At 45.3% G+C, this 20,053-nt stretch overlaps 1 protein-coding gene across 1 annotated transcript in view; it reads left to right on the plus strand.

The window, feature by feature from the left end:
* Window positions 1–15,789: 15,789 nt before the first annotated feature.
* The window catches only part of LOC116220941 (ABC transporter F family member 4-like), a 7,506-nt gene continuing 3,242 nt past the window's right edge, over window positions 15,790–20,053 (plus strand). Inside the window, exons 1-2 of the mRNA XM_042708111.1 lie at window positions 15,790–16,033; window positions 18,412–19,326. Coding sequence (XP_042564045.1) covers window positions 15,798–16,033; window positions 18,412–19,326 — 1,151 coding nt within the window. The 5' untranslated portion in view covers window positions 15,790–15,797. The remainder of the gene's footprint in view (window positions 16,034–18,411; window positions 19,327–20,053) is intronic.

Here is a 20,053-nt window from a genome sequence, read left to right on the forward strand (position 1 = left end):
CTACTATGCCAAAGCAGGAAGCAACACTGCTGAATGCCTTGAGTCCATTGCCTGACTGTTGACTGGTAAACTACAGTGGGGGGTCGGAAATGTACATCTAAAAATAAGAATGTCAGCAAGCACTTCATTTAGCGCCTAAGTGAAAAGAATACTGGAGTAGAGTGAGAATAGAGGCATTTAACTGGGGCAAAGTCCTCTTCGCATGCAAACCGCCTTTGTGAACGCGGCGTCACCCTCAACGCCCCATCAAATCTATAACTCAAGCGCTTCTCACACTATGGTTTCCATCCTCTCTCGGCCAAGAGCAACAGAGCCCTAATGGGAGACAAATAAACCAACCAATCAGGCTGATTGAGGCTCACTTTGTGCGTCGTCCAGGTTTACAGTCAGAGAGGCCATAAACAAAAATGATTTCAGAGGCCTGTTGAAGGCTTTACTCATCTGTGATCAAAGATGGAGATGAGAAGAACTTTCCAGTGTTTTTATTTAACCAGTGTCCAACCCCCCCCCCTCCCCCCAGCTCTCTCTGGTGCTCTGTAGATGAAGCTGACACATTGTAAGGGTTTGTCTCTATGGGAACAGGTGGTAAATAGTGGCCTTAGCATGTGGTGTTTATAACATAACATTTGAAGCCCATCGGAACGTCAGAGATGTACTTGTATTGTACACTTGCGGGGAATGCGGGTCTTTTGTATATGGAACACACATCTCAGCAATATGAACTCACAGTCGCCACTTCGTAACTGTATATTCAATTGTATTTCTACTACAGCAAAGAATACTTTATCTTGACAAAACATTCCTGGTTTTCTTCTAGTAATCACTCTTTTTACACCAACTTGGATGAACAAATTGGACCATACAGCTCATACCGGTATCTTCATTGGTTAGCAACAGTAAAGTGGTCTCTTGTCAGATCTCGTTTGACATGCAGCCGACTGGCCTCCGTCTCTAAAACATGATGGGGGTCATCAGCACAGGGACCACCATCCAGCAGCTGCGCAGATGGAGTTCAGGTTCAGATGTACTTGTTTTGAACACTTTCCTCATGTGGGCCTTTTGTGTATGAAACCCAACTCCCTGCATGGGTATGGGAAAATACATCTCTGCAAGATGGGCTTACAGTTTCTGCTTTTTTTCTCACATGTACCGATGCAGCCTAGCTGCGACAGAGCTGAATTCTTTTTCTAGTCAGGTCATCCCTTCTTTACTCCTTGTAATCCAGACCCTTTCCACAAATTTAGATCAACAAATTACAACATGCAGGTGATGTCACTCTATACCGATTTTTATTTAAATAAACAACAACAACAACAACAACACATGTTTACATTGTTCATTTTTTCCACAATATCTGTTTTGACCCAGTATCCAACAGCAACAGTGTGTATGATGATATATCTGTCAGATCTGGTTTGAACCAGTCAACTCCAGTTTAACATGATTGCCTCAGACGACATGCAGTCGACTGGCCTTCGTCTCGGGCCAAAAACATAAAAGTTGGGGTTGAACGCACAGGCCGTGCCACTATACAGCTGCACAGCTGGGGTCAGGGATGGAGAGATGGATTCCTGAGCGAGAGCTGATTTGCGGAGTTGGCTCATACTATATAGTCCGTGACCCTTCTGAAGTTCTCCTCATCTGTTCCAATAACAGTGGTGCAGGCATGTATCATCCAGTACGTAGTGGACCCAGCCCTTTCTCTGGCATACACACACACACACACACACACACTCACACACACACACACACACACACACACCACACACACACACACACACACACACACACACACAACACACACACACACACGCCCCTAAACAAACGACTACGCTGGGATCTCTGCATTCACTTTCCTCATTAAAGGCTTACAGAAACACAGATGCCCAGACAGCACCAGGGCCCTGGGTCGTGCGGTGGTGTAACCGAGGACGACAGCGTGATTGACGGGCCAAGCTCCGGTGAGCTCAGTGCCTAGCACAGACTCAGGAGGGTTTGGATCGAAGAGGTAAAGAGCAATAAAAAGGAGGTGCGCTGAAGGGGAATTTCCAGACTTGATCTGACCTCCAAACGTCGAAAACAATCCCCCCCAAAAAACCCTGACCAGTGTCTGACTTCCATGTTTGGGGAAACAGTTGAGCATATTTGGCATGATGTTCTCAAATGTTCTCCCCAATGTCTTGGCATATTGGTACTGGCAGAGAGAACGAGCAGTGAGAGAAAGAGCAGACGACTGTGTGATGGCATGCTACCTTCCCCGGCTCCGAGGCCCCTCTCAAACGAGAACACTCAGCAGCAGATTCCTGGACAGATTGCTGACAGCAGGTTGCCGATTCAATCAATCACTTTAGCTGCTAAATGTAATAACATGATGCCGTCTCCCCACACCGCAATCCTTACTAAGGAGGCCAAGCTCTGGAATGTGGAGGTAATAAGTCCCCCCCCCCTTCCCCCATCTCTGAAAAACACTGCTTTTGCGGGTTCTGTCGGCATCCATCAACCGGACCTGGGCCTTTCTGGTCAAGCCTCGCTCTCTCCATCATGGGCCTTAGTGGTGGCACTGACATGGCCTGACACAAGCTCAATCATTCTCAAGCACGCCATTGTAAGCCTTACAATGGCTAACCCTCCATCACTGTCTAGCAAGTGCACTTCACTGCAACAGCTTGGTCCCTCTCTCCCCCTGCCTCTCTCTCTTTCTTTCTGTCCATCTCTTTCTCTTTCCCTCTCTCTTTCCCTCTCCCTCCATTTCTCTTTCTCTCTCTCCCTTTCTTTCTCTCTCTCTATTAAAACAAGCCCTGATCCATTATCAAGCGTATGCCTTTACCTCTTGCAAACAAACAGACAGCCCATTTATAACCTCTAATTGAGTAACTAGCGGCAAACGAGGCCGTGGGGACATTTTCGGTGTTGACACTCATAATTGTCACTTGACCTTGGCCCTCGCCGCCATACTCCGTCTGATTACGAGGGGGACCCTGGGATCCTGTGTAGGGGTGTAGGCATAACACACACACACACACACAGCTTCCTGTGAAAACAAACGAGTACAGAACAGAACCTTTGGCAGGAAAGGCCCAGGGGAAAGCCAATTAATGCCCCCCCAAAGCTGAACAAATATCCTCCTATACCGGCGTACTTGTTCCGTAAAGGTTTTCTAGATACACACTTGGATTTTTTTTGTAGCCTTCTTGGAGGGTTTGGTGATTTATGATCAGTGAGGGAGGTTGAGGGAGATTTTCTGCAGCTGACTGAGATCTAATGAACTCATGTAGTGATTAGCATTGGTTATTTTTATGATTGGATTCATAAAAGAAAACCCCCCAAAAACAATATTTATCCTTAGCTGCCATATTGAAATTGACACTTTGTAGACAGCTGAAACAAAATGGACATGTGACTGTTGTCATGGAAAACTTACTGTAAACACACAGACTGTTTATTAACATGATTATTAAGTGTCAACAAAACCTCTGTCCACAAAGTTAATTCACCCTTCATTAGCGCTGATTATTCGAGTCACTGGATATAGCGAACACACATTTCACCCCATCATGATGTAACCCATCCATGTTTCTTAGACTCTGCTGCAGAGATGGCAATTTCCCTATCAATGACATGTGACGGACATGGGGATTAGCGTTCACGGCCAACAGCGCAAATCACTTCCAGACGCAGGCAGAGGTGGAACACACACCAAAAAAAGAGAATGTTTCCCTTTCAATCTTTCTTTCAAACCAGAAGTGCCAATAAAACAGTTTTAGAGTCGCTTAATGTTTTCCACACTTGAGGGAGGTTTGTTGTCAGAAATGAAGGGAAGAGATATGCAGAGAGTGGGAGATGCAGAGAGCGGGAGATGGAAGGATGTTTGGGTAAAGGGACCCACTGACTGACACAGAACTGGAGTCTGGCCAAAGGAATTGTGCTGCAGCACCAGGGAAGTCCTACCACTCACACCGAGCGTACTGGTCGAAGGAACATAACTGGTCAACACATACATACACACACACACACAGGGAAAAGAGAGAAAGAAAGAGAGAGAGAGAGAGAGAGAGAGAGAGAGAGAGAGAGAGAGAGAGAGCAAGAGAGAACTTTTTCATGTTCTGATTGTTGGCTGAACATCATGATGAATCATCTTTTCATCATGATTCCTTCTTCATTTTATTCATTTTTGACAGTGCTCTGAAAATGGGAACCCCCTTGGTAATGAAATACTGATCTAGTGAGCTAATACATCTACATGTGCATCGCCATGACAACGGTCCCAGGAGGTGACTGTTCAGCAAATCAAAAAACAGAGATATAATCCATGTCTCACTTGAGTCATATTCTCAGACCTGTCAACAACACTTCCTCATTAACGAGGAAAGCAGTGCAGATGCACAGATACGGATGAAGATTCTTCCAAAGTTCCAAATAAAACACAAGCGAGTCTCTTCCTAAAGTGTTAATGTGATAAATATGAATTGGCTGTTATGAGGGCCAAGAAAGTACAGATTGTAACTCTACTGTCAGCAGACCTTGATCTGCTCACTTGTCAGATGTTACCAAACCAGCACCAAACTCTCATGTATGCTACAGACACACACACACGCACACGCACACACACACACACACACACACACACACACACACACACACACACACACTAGTTAACAGCAGTGCAGAACATGAACAGAACAGATAGTTCTAGCAGATAATAGCTGCCTGACAGTAGAACAGCTCGGGCCTGGATCTAGCATGCACAGGTCCGGACCAGACGCATTCCATCGTCAGCTACTGAATGGAGAAGGACCGGTTCTGGGAAAAAAGTCAGGGAAAAGAAATCAATGAAAATTCACACTACTTTTACGATCAAAAGTTAAGACAGTTTTTTTCTCACCCGTTGTTTTGAATAACACACCACCATGTCAGCGGGTACTAAAATGACCCTTTAAACTGTTCTCTGTCAGCATCTCACATCTGAAATATGATCCTGGCAGCGGTCAAAGTAGCATGGAAATGCTGAAATTAACTGGAAATGTTTTGAACAATATCAAGGACATGAACATACTCTGCTCCCATCTCACTTACAAGGTTTGGAAATGCTTTTTAAAAACTTCAAACCCCACTACAATGTGATCCGTCATCAGAGACGTTTCTGTCAAAGTGAGTTTAAGCTCTGGGAAAGACAAAAACCCTTTCTGTAATCCATACTGTCTCGTTCGTCATGTTTCCCTGCAAACTGAACAAAGCATGTGACAGATTCCCATGTGTTAATCGCGGTGTGAGAAACGACTCGCAGATGTGCGCGGTGGTGGTGGTGGTGGTGTTGGTTGGTGGTGGTGATGGTGGTGGTGGTGCCGCAGCCTGCGGAACGTCCTCTGACACTCCTCACCCACTGAGCAGGTGATTGGCCAAGTTGTGAAACCGGAGACTGGATTACCTCACGAACTGACACGCACAACGTATGGGTACTCTAGTGGGTGGCATATGAGAGCACAGTATGGGTACTCTAGTGGGTGGCATATGAGAGCACAGTATGGGTACTCTAGTGGGTGGCATATGAGACGTATGGGTACTCTAGTGGGTGGCATATGAGAGCACAGTATGGGTACTCTAGTGGGTGGCATATGAGAGCACAGTATGGGTACTCTAGTGGGTGGCATATGAGAGCACAGTGAGTTGCCCCTCTGTGAAGAGAACACTGTTATGTAGACGTCAGTGCATATATGGCCTGAGCAGAGGGTTGGAGAATTGTAATGCCATCCGCTGTCTTTGACTAAACTACATTCAAGAAGTTTGATATCTAGAATTACAATAAATGTATTTAGACAAAAAAAACAATAGTTGTTTACATGTTAACATGTTAATCCTGTATGAGGTCAGAACTGCTATTATCCTGGCCTAAAATAACAGGACTGAGAGAGTGAAGTTTTCTGAACCCTTTGGATTTGCTGTGGATATGATAACCCTAACCTCCTTAATAAATCACAAACTCCTTAGGTGTCAGAGAGTATTAAGGGCTTGTATTAGTTGTGGAAGACAACACACACACACACACACACACACACACACACACACACACACACACACACACACACACACACACACACACACACTCACTTTATAGGTTGGGGTCAACTTTGCATAAATTATACAATGTGGATATCCTGCACCTGAAATAATCTCTCTCTCACACACACACACACACGCACACACACACACACACATGCACAGATGAAAATAGATCCGTGCACATGGCCATCTGCAGCAGAGAGAATGATGGGATGTCAATAAAAAGAGCGTTTACAGGCCCTCTCCTCAGTGCAGATGTTGGCTGAGGCTGCTCCCAGTCTTATACAGTATGTCAAGAAGGCAGCAGTAAGACAAGCAGCTTAAATAATGCAGAGACGATATCCCTCTCTCTCTCTTCTCCTTTTCATTCACTCACTCTCTCATTCACTCAGTCCCCTCTCTGTTTTAAAAAAAAATTGTATTCTCTGGAGTTCAAAAGTTCAAAAGTATTTGGTGATAAAACAATGATGCAAATGACAGGATTCCGTCAACATGTTAGATTAAATTTGTGCTGAATTAATAAAAGTTATGAATCTAATATCCGAATGTTTGAAGTGAAGATTTGTATTACTCCTGACGATCCTTCTGTACAAAATGCACAAATCCCTCTTTAATGCAACATGCAAAAACCATCGATGTCATGCTTCTTCGCTCATTTCACTTAAACCCATGGGAATTGAGACAACATAATATTATAGAATACTGCTTAACTGATACAGTGCTCACTTATCTAAACATATGCTTAAATTCTGACACCACAACTCAATGACCTAGCTATTTTGTATGGTTACTGGTTACCTTTGCTGAAAACGTTTTTTTCCCTCCCGCTTCATATCAGTTGACACGCAACAGAAATGTGTATCTGCCAGAACTGAATCAAAGAGGTTTAGGAGACTGACTAGAATGGATCATAAATCATATGCAGGCACTCACACATCTTGTAACACCTATACCTTGCATGCTCTGCTCCATGCCAATCTCATTCCATGTAGCTTTAAGGGAGAAAATGAAAATACAGAACTCCTTTCCCACTCTGCTGTGTACAGTACTGTGTGCAAAATTAGATAGCCTAAAAGCAAGCAAGAGTACCACCCCAAAGAAAATGTTATGATATGGCCAGTCTATCACTGCCTGCTTACTGTATCAACAGAGTATGAGATTGCTCACGCTATGTGTCATATTTACTTTTCTTTGCCTCAGGTCTTCACTTAGGCCCAACATGTCTGTCCTCCACGCCTACCCTGAAGCCTGTTTGTTCAGTTCACAGCTCTTCCTTGACCAGTGGATAGGTCTTATTTGTACTACATTTCCCCTAACCCCTCAGTAGAAGTTTTTTTCCATCTGAGGAATCCCAACCTATATTTCTGGACGTTGGTCCCATTTACAGAGCTAACCCTAAACCCAGCCTAAATTCTAACCCTAACCCAGAAGTCCTTTTCCAGACCCCTAGAGCCTCCCCTACTATGTGGGCAAGCAGGTTTGTGACAGCCCTACTGTGCAGAGACCAGGGTTCATTCCCCAGTCAGTTCTGATCTAATTTTCATCAAATGTCAGTTCAGTTTCTTGAGAGTGAAGAGTCTGAGTGCCTGTCCCCACAAGGGGAATTCCCCATTAGGAACATAACCTCTGATCATTAACCTAACTGCATGATATGCTGGTTTGGACTAGGTGTCTTTACTGCATCAAAACTATATGCCGTTACTGGTGTGTGAGTGGGAAGTGTGTCTGTTAGGCTTGATTCCATCCTGCCATCTTGCTATCTGACAGAAGATGCTGTCAAAGGTACTGAGAGTAAGTAAGTACATGAAGACTGTCAGTTTTAACCTGATGCCCTGGGAGGGGCCTAGTTACGAACAACACTACCAGATGAAAAATAGTCACTGCTGGAGCAGTTCCGTCAACATCCGAATCAGAAACACACCATACAGTCATGCACAAACAGTGTGAAGCCAGCGCTGACCACAACTTCCTTTGACAGGAAAGGAAAACTCTTTTGTCCAATGTGTGGCACAAAGAGTTTTATGGTCCAACTTCCTAGTCATAAGTGCACTGACACACATGCAGACCCAAATCTTACCGTAAAGAGCTATAGTATGAGTGTGAGTGTATGTGTGTGAGTGTTTGTGTGTATGTGTGTTTGGTGTAATCAAGTAGCTTTATATTCACACTTCACATGATAAAATGCATCTTCATTGCCCTGTGATGGATAACAGAAATATATATATCCTTACAATAAAAGTGTTCCAGACACGGTAGAGGAATATGGTTTGCAATGTGGTTTGCAATATCTGCTTGGCAACTTCCCATTGAAGCTTGTGCCATTTGAAGATGAAAGAGTTCTACTTTTCAGTATCAAAATAAGGGTCATGATAGGGCAAGGACCCATGCAGTGTTTTCAAGTGGGTTCCAGAGAACAAGAGATAGAGACCACAGATATGAGATTTTTAAGATATCCAGTCTGGTCATATTTACTAGTGGTTTGGAGGAAGATCCAACTCAAAATATTCTATCTCTCTCTCTTTCTTTCTTTCTTTCTTTCTTTCTTTCTTCCTCTCTCTCTCTCTCTCTCTCTCTCTCTTTCTCTTTCTCATGCTCTCTGTCTCTCTCTTCCCATGCAGACAAAGTATCAGGGCCTCAAAATGACATGTAATCCAAACTGTGCCTTGAAATTCTTATCCAACACATTCTCTGAGGATATTGTGTCAGAGATTTCCAAGTTTATAATTGTGGAGAGAAATCGCCTAAGGTCCTAAGGAGCCTGTTTGAGAGAGGGTGCGGACAGTTGGACAGACAGACAGACAGACAGACAGACGGGCAGACAGACCAGACAGACAACACCACAGCGAACGAAAACAGCCTCTGGGGAGTCTGTGACGACATTCCACTTGGTGTGAGGCTCTCAGAGCATCAGATTTAAGTGTCCATTACGCAGGCTGGAGAAGGCATTAGAGCTAGCAGGACTCCAGCGTAAGTATTTAATGAGACCAAATAAAAACAAACAGATGGACAGACAAACAAACAGACAGACAGAGAGACAGACAGAGAGACAGACAGAGAGACAGACAGGGTCAGACAGACAGACAGTATGGGCTGAAACCCACTCTTTTGCCACTGAGCATGACTTCATTACTGTAAAAAACATTACTGCATGATCCAACTGCTTGAATTTGGATGTGATAATATCAAAATGGCAGTATGGTGCTACTGTCATTGTGATTAGATCACATCCACATTCAAGCAGTCGGCCATATTATGGGAATGTCTGGACCACCTGGCATGCATGACAGTCATGAGCAGTCTGCGGCAGTTCTGAGCAGGGGGTCAAAAAGGCGCTAATATATGCCAGCTATGGTCGACCCCAAAGCAAACATGTATTTTCAATTCAAAACCTGGAACATGCTGTCTCGACTGATCTGGCAGGGTGCTGCCCTGCCCTGAAGGAGTGACTGTGGTTTGAACTGGAGACCCACCACAGGCCTTGCAGAGGAGGCGCCACAAGAGAAACAAGTGCTCCACCAGGTACAGACTACACAAGCCCCTGCCACTGTAAAACATGTGGCCACACACAGGACTCCCACAGCCAGACAGAAACTCACAGGTCCCTGGGTGAAGCTGAGCTCATCAACATGGCAGCACATCTCCAAGAGGGACGACTGGAAGTAATTAAAGTAAGGAAGCCAAACACTTCCTCATTCTGCAATTTAAATGTACAAACAGTTGGACAGGCCACTTCTACAGTCACCAGCCCCATCACTACAAAGTACTGTGACATGATTCAGATTCTGAGCTAGGGACGAGTGAGTATGTAAAGGGCCTGATGTACTTGCTACTACATGCAGGGCAGACGTGTCATCCTGTTTCTGCACCAGGAGGAACCAGGTGTCTGTTACAAACATGATTTTTCAGATAAGATTAAGATTAGTTATTTTGAGAAATCAGTGTTAGCTGCCAAGTAGTACCAAATTCTGACAGGACTTTGTTGTTCAAGTGGATAAGCAAGTTGCTCTCTCTTTCACGTAGCTAACCGACAGCAGCTAACTATTAACCGAGATATGATCACATCTCATCACACACACACTGCCACTAAGTCTTTGTTGTCATTGCCAAGGGAACACCAGGCCCTTTGCTTGTGACACCTTTGCTCCTAGACCACAAACAAATGCTTAACTCCTGCTCACTGTTTCCAAGGAAACATGCTGACAAGGAAGAACTGTAAACAGAGATGTGTGTCAGGCTCTAAGAAGTAAACTCAGACCAAATACCCCAGGACCACATGAGCACGTGGAGGTCTTCTTTGTCTCTGTTACAGGTAAGGCTCTCCCTGGTCTCACTCACTCTTCATAATCACCGGTGGGAAATGTGGTTGACACTCAGTTTAGCAAATGTTTTTTATTTCATGTGACAGTATGCTGGAGAAAAAATGTATTCACCCAGTGTTTATAGCTCAGAGGCAGTTGTGAAATGTTTGACCTTGGTACACAGAGGGTAGAGGGACAATTCCTGCCCTTGGCATCTGTACTAACCCACTCCGGCAATTGAGTTATAGGAACTTATGAGTATGTATGTTTAAATCTATCATTTACATTGAGCTATAGGACCTCTTATGAGTATGTATGTTTTAAATCTATCATTTACATCGAGCTTTACCCACCCACCTGCTTACTGGTTCTGGTGCCACTCAGAGCCGAGCTGCCGTCCATCAAGCGTTCCTTTCCTGAAACCCTTTCTGAGTGGGTTTAGATGAGAGGCCTGGGGTTTTCATAATGACACACTGGCTAAAAGGTGAACTCAGAGATTAGAGGAGCCGGGAGAGTGGTGGTCAACAGACCTTAGCTCAGTAGTTATAGGGGTGGATAGACCTCCAGGGAGTTTTAACCCACGCTCCTACCCTAGATCAGACTATCGGCTGGCCAGATTGTGTTGGACAGCAGCCACTAAGTGCTATGGGCTGGAGAGATATCTTTATGGTTCTTTTGATTTCAAACCAAACTGGCAGCATAAAAAACACTGATTAAAAAAGGGTTCATTTATGTGTAAGGTAAAAGACAATGATTAAAAAAGGGTTTATTTTCAGGACTATAGAGGGCAGAGAGTTCATGGGATGTGTGATCAAGACGGTGCTTACAAAGATGAAAAAACACATTCGCATTTTACCAGAGGTTTCCTTGTAGAAATAGTCACCATTTAAAATGGCTGCTGTCCACAAGTGGCACCTCCAACAACAATGAGTTCACAGCACACAGATACATCTCCAAGTGGTGGGTCGTGGTTCATGTAGAACATATATTTTAAGCAAGAACATTCAAACTCAATTTAATTGTTAAAGGTCTTTGGCTCTAAGATCAGCTTGCTCATGGAGTCAGAGCGGTTTGCGGAGGAATGTAAGAGAAAAATCAATTTTAAGTCGGACCGCTCGGTTGACTGATGTTGAAAGAACTGACTGTACTGATTGCATGTACAATTCCATCCACCCTCTATGTACATTCTGTTATACATTAAACTTTTCAAAAACTTGAACATCACTGGTTCGAGTACCAAAAAAAAAAAAACAGACTTCCAACAGAGCCCCTGGATTGCATTTCATCTCAGAGATTTCCTCCCCACACGTAAGACATGTAGCTATGACCTCAAACCTGAAGACCTTCATCCCTCATCCACACTGGCACTGCTAGATCCCATGTTAGGCCATGTTGAACATAGCTAGTGTGTCTGCTTCCATCATGAATGATCAATCTCTCTCTCCTGCATTGTGTACTATGAGTCAGAGGTCAGGTGTGCTCATTTCATGTTCAGAAGATTGACCACCAAAACTGGGTATGCTATGACATGCCAAGGGCAGATTATACCTGCAGTTAAATCTTGAGGACTGTTTGATGCAGTGGTTACAATCAAGGGCAATCAGTTGTGATCACTGAAAGAGAACGAGTGTCTTCAAACACAGGTTTGGAAATCACCTCCAGTTCCATGGAATGGTTAACATCAGGATTCCAAAGGCCCACTTCAACGACTCCAAACAGGATAAGGAGCTCTCTCCCGCTATCTGTGGGGAAGCATATCCATATCCACGGGTCAGCTTTTCCCAGCAAATCCACAAATGGAAAGTCAACGCTCCGGCGAGGATCACTCCATGCTTCCATGGACCTATGCACTTCCAGCAGTACAAACAGTCCACTTATAGGTACCAGACATCCACTGGGCTTCACCACAAGCAAATCCTCATCAATCAAAACTTCAGATTCCATGACTGTTGTAATTAGTGAATCATATTAATAGATAGTTGGACTGGAGAACAGGGTATGCATTTCCTGCACATGATCTCACATAAGCATAAGTATTTCTGGCAATAATTAAACAAAAAAACAAATGCAAACAACACTACATGATTCAAAGACATAGTTATAGATTTTCATTAGTCTACTGCCATATATCATCATGTGCCTTGTTTTTCCTGCTGTACATGAAATGTCCTCTGGATACAACAGACTGAAGTGAGCATAACCGAATGAGTCATTCAAGCCTAGAATCTCAAGCACTTATGTTTGGCTTAAACCAGAAAATGTTTATATGATTTTAGCTAACCGCTACATAAGTTTACTGTGCATATGCCTGTAAATAGTTTACTTTCATGCACCGCAGCGGCATCCAGTGTATCATTTCATAACCTTACCTTCAGTATTCTGCAGTAAACTTAATTTGTAGTCATTACTGTGTTAGAGAGGCCCTGGCCTGTGCTCATTTTCCACAGCTCGTGGGGTCCAGTGCGCCCTGCTCCAGAGGCCCTGTGGTGGCTGGCAGGGGTCTCCTCCGAGGGAAGGGAGATGGAGGTCTCACAGCTGCGATGGAGGGAGGGGAGAGGAGAGAGAGCAACCTCAGAGAGCCCGTGGGACGAGATGGGGACCACGGGGGGTGTTGGGGGGGGGGGGAGGCCGGGAGACCTCAGAGTGGCTGGAGGAGGGGAGGGAGTGTAGAGATATCGTGTGTCAGTCAGGGAAAGAGAGAGGGGACAGGTGGATCACCAAGAGAGGTATGTGGGAGAGAGGAGGAGAAGGGGAGTCTGGAATGTGGTATGGGGGGGAAAGAGGAGAGTGGGGGATCAGTGAGTGTTGAGAGGATGGGAGAGGAGAGAGGGGGGTCACAGAGAGGTTTGAGGAGAGGAGAACTGATTCTGAGCAAAAGACCTCAGAGTTCTTGGGGAGAGAGACAGAGAGGAGAAAGACCTAAACACCACGAGAGAAAAGGACAGGAGAGTGACAGATCACACTGTAGCATAGCTAGAAGAGGAGGGAAAGAGGAACTTCGCGAGGGACCAATTACCAACCTGAGGAGAGGGAACGTAAGTGAGAGGCCTCAGAGCTGCTTGGAGATGAGATTGGGCCGAGGGAGTTCCCTGGGCAGCGTTGGCAGGGCTGGAGGCTGGAGGCCACAGCCCAGCAGGCCCAACACAGCACCTCCAGACGGGAACGCTGGGCTAACACTCAGCGAACCGGCAGTAAGCACACCAGGTAATAGCAGATATTAGCATTCATTCATTCTTTACCATCCATTACCTGTCACCAGAGCTGTACAAATAAAAACACCCTCAAGGTTCACCCACCCATGTGACATCCTATCACTAGAGGCTTTTTCATTTTGTAATTCACCACTGCATAAATATGGATATCTCTGTCTCTTTCTCTCTTTTATTATCTCTCTCTATCACTCACTCCCTTACTCACATTCCTGTTCTTATGTCTTAGTATAGTTTAGAGATTATATCCTACTTTGCTGTGCAGTGAACCATCAAAGTGAACACACTGATGACTTTATGACACAGAGTGGTTCAAACTCAGGACACAGACTTTGTCATTACCAACATGTTTTTCCAGCCCCACTTAACCTTTGTGGTCCACCTCTCGCCACTCAATTAGCTCTTTAAAAGGAGAATGGTCTGGCAGATGCTACAGCGAGGAGGCATATGGCGGCCAGCCCAGCGTCTTCCGTCCATTTCTGAAGCAATTTCAAAGAGAGTTTCTGCTCTATTCATTTCTGTGTTTACCGTCTCCTTCCTATTTTGAGAAAGGCTGAGTGCTTTTTAGGGGAAAGACGTGCCATGTGAACTCCAGCCAGTGGAATTTCCTGATCGTGATTTACCATTGAGAATCATAACAAGCAAAAACTGCTGGAGGCTTAAGTGCTGTTGAGTACCCATGTTTAAGTGAATGTGCTCTGTTGCTGCCAGTATGAATAGGACTGTATCATCAACATGTTTCTGTTAAAGGCAACAACAACAACAAAAACTACACTCTTCATGTGCTTTTAACACCAGCGCCTTTCCTTCCACTTACTGGGGCCTGGCATGGCAGAAATGTTCATAGTTGTTCCTGTTAGTTTATGAGAGACCTGTTTACATTATGGGTCTAATACTCAAGTCAGGTGCCAGAGCCTTGTAGGAGGTAATGTAAGCATCTAGGAGACATTATCATATCTACATACATATCTGCTATAGAGTGCATGTATTTCATGTCATTAGTGTGTTGGATATCAGCAGGTTTTTCTACTTTGTTCATTGTCTTTTGACCCTTAAAAACAGGTGCACTGTGGGATTTGTAGTTGTAGCATTGTCAGACGTGTGCAGCATCTGGAGGTAATATGCCACCAGCGTCTCACTGCGTGCCTGACCACAGTGTTTATTTTGCATACCGACCACTTCAGAAGGCACTTTGATCAGAGTTTAGTGTGGGATCCAGTGAAGGCTTGCCACGCTCGCACTTAAGTTCTCCCCTGCCATTCAAAACAAACATTTATCTAAGGCAATTAGGGATGCTATAGAGGCCCTGCATCACCACAGTAAAAACCTTTAAACATAGACACGCATTGGGAGGAAGCTCTTCAGCATTCTGTAGTGCTGCATAGCACCATGCCAGAGTAACAGTGGTAAAAACTGTTTTGGTTTTTATTTGAGATGTTTTTGAATGTGCCATCGTATATGTCAGGGATGCATTTGTTTTAAATAGTACTGAGCTATAATCTTCATACTTGAAGGAAATTGTTACAAAAAAACAACTGGTTTACCATCACTTGCCTCTGGTAGTAGCAACACAAGATGCGTTTGGGGGATAAAGATGCTTTTGGGGATTGTACCCCAGACCCTTGGAACAGTCATAGCTGAACTCTCAACAAAATGGGTAGATGGGAAGTGGAGTTTTCTGGAACACTGTATGTTAAAGAGCATTGCATCGTAAAATGGTCCCAAACTCAGAGGGTGTTCAAGCACAAGAGGACTAATTATTGGTCAAATGTTAGTGGCTGAAAAGTCTTTATGTGCTCACTGGATACTGACCAAAGGGGTTCCTGTTCAGAGTATTGGCTTTGAGAATTCTTTTTGGTTTTTGACTATTGAATATGTATGTCTACAAATCTGTTTCTTTGTCAGCTAAAAACAGCAAATATGTCTACTGTACCGCACTATTACGATGATAAGAGAGTTATGATCCATGAACGATGAAATGTATGTCACATGTAAATGCAGCTGCCATTATATACTGTATATGTGTGTGTGTGTGTATGTGTGTGTATGTAACTTATTTAATGTCAATGATCAAAGAGAACACGTCTACTTACTCCCTGTAAAACAACCAACTGATCAATTCAACCAATCAACCTACAAACTGCTGGTCTGACATCATCTCTTGTGTATGTGTGTTTGTGTGTGTGTGTGTGTGTGTGTGTGTGTGTGTGTGTGTGTGTGTCTGTGTGTGTGAATGTGTGCGTGTGTGTGTGTGTGTGTGTGTGCCTGTGGAGAAACTCCCAGGTGTCGGGTGGTATGGACCGGGCCGGCGATGAGAGGCGGCAAAATCGTGGAGGGACAGCGGGTACCAGAGGCCGGCCACAGCCAGCCCCGCCTGCCCCCAGCACTGCATCTCTACATCCCCTCGTCTAACGAGCCTGATGACGGACAAGAGCAGACCGCAGAGGGGGGTGAGGTCACGGAGCCGAGGTATGAGGTATTGGGGGTATGATGGCCTTTGTAATGTCAGCTGCGGTGCAGACACTTATTTTATGTTTTTTTTTCTTAACGGGTGGGGTTGTTTTCTGGGGAAATGAATTGCAAATGCAGGGTATGAGGTCACCGTAACAAGGTACAATCCATTATATGATGTCAGTCACACAACCTGCAACATGCCCTGACTCTTGAGTGATCCATCAACAGTGCACCAAGCCTGAAATCAAGCCTGTCATCGCTTAGATGAATTAATGGGCACGGACTGTAATGTCGGTTCAGAGACCTTGTGACCTTGCCCTAATCACACTCTCTTCAGCTCCTCCAGGGCTTCCTTGCAGACTTCCCCCTTTTTGCTCCGAGTCTAGTGTTGAACTCCAGCTGCATCCAGAGAGCACAGAGAGCAGCTAACAGTGCTTTTTGCTCTGAGTCTAGTGTTGAACTCCAGCTGCATCCAGAGAGCACAGAGAGCAGCTAACAGTGCTTTTTGCTCCGAGTCTAGTGTTGAACTCCAGCTGCATCCAGCCCAGAGAGCAGCTAACAGCGCTGTGGCCCTGAGTCTAGTGTTGAACTCCAGCATCCAGCCCAGAGAGCACAGAGAGCAGCTAACAGTGCTGTGGCAGATATTAACCAGCGGCGCCTAACATTTAGATCGACTCATTTCGCAGGCGCTTTTATCCAAAGCAACACACTATTGAGGAACAACAGTCAAGCTCAAGTAAGTTAGGACACCTGTTGAGAGGAAACACAAAGTACTAATTCTAAACACAGAGTAGACTTCCATCTTAAAGGCTGATCTCAGCTCAGAGAGCAGCCCAAAGAGAGGCCGACACAGAGAGAGTGAGAGCGAGAGAGAGGGAGAGAGTGAGAGAGAGAGAGAGGGAGAGATGGAGAGAGAGAGAGAGAGAGAGAGAGAGAGAGAGAGGGAGAGAGGGAGAGAGAGAGAGGGGGAGAGAGGGAGAGAGTGAGAGAGAGAGAGAGAGAGAGAGAGAGAGAGAGAGAGAGGGAGGGAGAGAGAGAGAGAGAGAGAGAGAGAGAGAGAGAGAGAGGGAGAGAGGGAGAGAGAGAGCAGGCAACAAGAGCCATGCTCCACAGGGCTCCAGGGAGGATCGTGTGGCCTCCAGGTGGCTCTGCTCCCAAGCAGAGGGCAGCTGGGCTGGGCAGCGACACCCCCCCTGGGAAATGATCTGACTACTCAACCCCTCAGACCTGCTGCTCTATGCCAGCACACTGGCATAAGGAATGATAGCAGCTCCCAAGAGCAGTAAGTTAGATGGTTTCCTTGTAAATGTCCAGAGTTTGTAGCCTTGGTTCTGGCAGTTTAATTTGTTGCCAGTAACGGTAATGTTTTATTTTCACTTTGTTTGGGTTGATGTGGGGTTCAAACTCCATATTGAAACCCAGAAAATATACAAGCGAAGCAGCACAGATTGTTTTTTCTTTACAGAAGTGGTAAATGTCCTGCTTCGAACAAAACAGAGTTCAGCTCAAATGTGGAAAGAGCTTTATCTCAATCCTTACATATAACCAGCCCCTTTATCTTAATCCTTACATATGAGTGTCTGCCTTTCGACATCATTTTGGCCATTTTTCTGACACCACATGCCAGTTGTATTTATATTCAGGTTATTTCTGCTCGATGAGGAAGCCTGGACTGCATGTGTTGGATGTGTGCGTTCAGATTGGGTCATACTGACAGATGAATGACTGTAAGAGAAAAAAAAGGGTTCAGACAATGTTTAGAGCTCTAACAAGAACAAATAAGATGGTCCATGTGTGTTCTCTGCACGACAGATTGTGCAATGAATGCAAGCCCTCTGTGTGTGTGTGTGTGTGTGTGTGTGTGTGTCTATGTCTGTGTGTGTGTGGGTGTATTCAGCTACAGAGGATGATGTTATATGGTTGCCGTTTCTGCCCTGCAGCTTCATGCCGTTCTGGACATATCTGACATTTTCATCACACTCTTCCCCTAGCTCCAAATCCCCATATTTTCTCTCTTGTTCTTATCCTCCTCCCTTATACTCCCTATTCCCTTTCCCTTTCTCTCTCTCTCTCTCTCTCTCTCTCTTTCTGTATGTCTAGTACCCATCTCTGCGGTCTGAACATTGCTCTCTAGGGTGGTGTAAGAGGTGACTGGAGGGAGGGATAGTTGCCAGAGGACATTCAGCCTTTTACGGGACCAATATTATCCTCATCGTTTCTCACACGCAGACATTTCAGTATTTCAGCCTATAACTATTTATTATGCCACTAATAAAGTTGGCAGCTTAATGGGGGAAGTTCCTCTGTGGTTTTACGGTGGTACTCCAGTCCTATAAAGCAATGTCTGCCCTCCGAAACAGTTTTAGCAGTAACCGCTGCTCTTGCATCAACAGGTGTCCGGAGGGCGAGGCCGAAACAAATGGTGTACCAGACATCGCAGTCAGCCAGTCACAACATGAGAGAGATGATAAATCCGATGAGGACGACACAGCGACCGAGACACCGAAGGACATTTCCAAAACGACTGAAGCTCATGACAACTCAGGGTGCACACCCAAAGAGGACAATGGTATGACTGACACCACAAATTATCCAGGAAATCTTGATGGTGAAGAGGGCATAGGAAGCGACCAATTAGAGGAGACAAAATATGTGAAGGATGACCGAGAATGCAACACCAGTGGTGACATGGTATTTGCATGGCAAAAGCAAGACGCAGAGGATGAAAATCACCAGGGTCCAAACACCAGGCTGCCGGGAGGCTTTGGCAGTCCTGAAACACAAAGAACCACAGAGGAGAGCGAACAGAAGTCAACCAATGCCCCAGCAGACTGTACACTGGAGGCAAGTTTTGATGAGGAGGAGCGAAACGGCAACGCAAATAACCAGCAACGAGGGGCAGGACATGAGGACGAGAGGTTACCAGAGACCTTTGAAAGGTCACCAGAGGTTGAAAGGTCAAGAGAGGATGAGCAGTCTCAAGAAGAAGAGCTGATGTTGACCAGTGAAAAATGTGACGGTGAAGCCAGGCTCAATGAGGATAACAGACAGTGGGAACGATGGATGGCCAAACCGCAGAAGGGTGTGGAAGGAAACGATGGAATTCGAGGCACTGACGACAACCAAAATGTCTCAAACAAAACAAGGTACACATGGGGGCACAAAAGGAGAATGAGAGAGAGGGGTAAAACTACAGAGGCAAGATCCAGGGGCTTTTCCACAAGCAACCAGCTCCAAAAAGGGCCCCAAAACACAATCGAGGGGGCTAGGCCCACTGAACGCACCCGACTCCCCACTTCATTTCTTGTGTACCCCCGGACAGAGACAAACAAACGCGCGTCAACGTGTTTCCTGCCTTCGTTTTACACCACTTGGTCGGGCTATCAGGCAAGAGCCTGTGGAGTCAGACAAGCAGTCTGGCCCCTAACGAACCCCCCTCGAGTCACCAGAACCGCTCGGTTGTGGACCACCAAAGATACCCCACAGGGTACAATAAGCAGTTCGGCTACATCCAGACTCCAGTGTTCACGGAGGGAAGGGGTACCGGCTGGGCCCCAGCTGGGTGTGAGGGCCACTGGGGTAGACCCAGTTTCCAAAACAAAAACCACTAAGACACTTGTGTGGGGCCCGCAGGGGCCCCAGGAGATTAAGAGGGTGTGGGTCCTGCAAGCTCACAACAGCAGGTGGAGTAACTCAAACTGACAGCACACATGCCACAAACAAACGCACACACACACACACACACACACTAAGAAACCAGTCAGATCTGTATTGTTAGACTGAGGTATGAATGGTATGAGGTACCAAGTCAAGTACATCACACGTAATACAGAGTTCACTGTCAGTTTAAACTCATGCCATCTTACCATTTAAATTCCTCTTCTTAAAGAGTCAACAAGTGGCTCATGAATAATTTTGAATGACATTATTGTACTGCTTGGAAAGCTGCTCCCTTTTTTAAAAAGATCAGAGATATCCCACTTGAGTAGGCTACCTACCTAAATGCTCACGCACTAACCTGGAAGCACATGGTCT

The sequence above is a fragment of the Clupea harengus genome, chromosome 7 (assembly GCF_900700415.2).
Source record: "Clupea harengus chromosome 7, Ch_v2.0.2, whole genome shotgun sequence".
Classification (NCBI taxonomy): Eukaryota; Metazoa; Chordata; class Actinopteri; order Clupeiformes; family Clupeidae; genus Clupea; species Clupea harengus.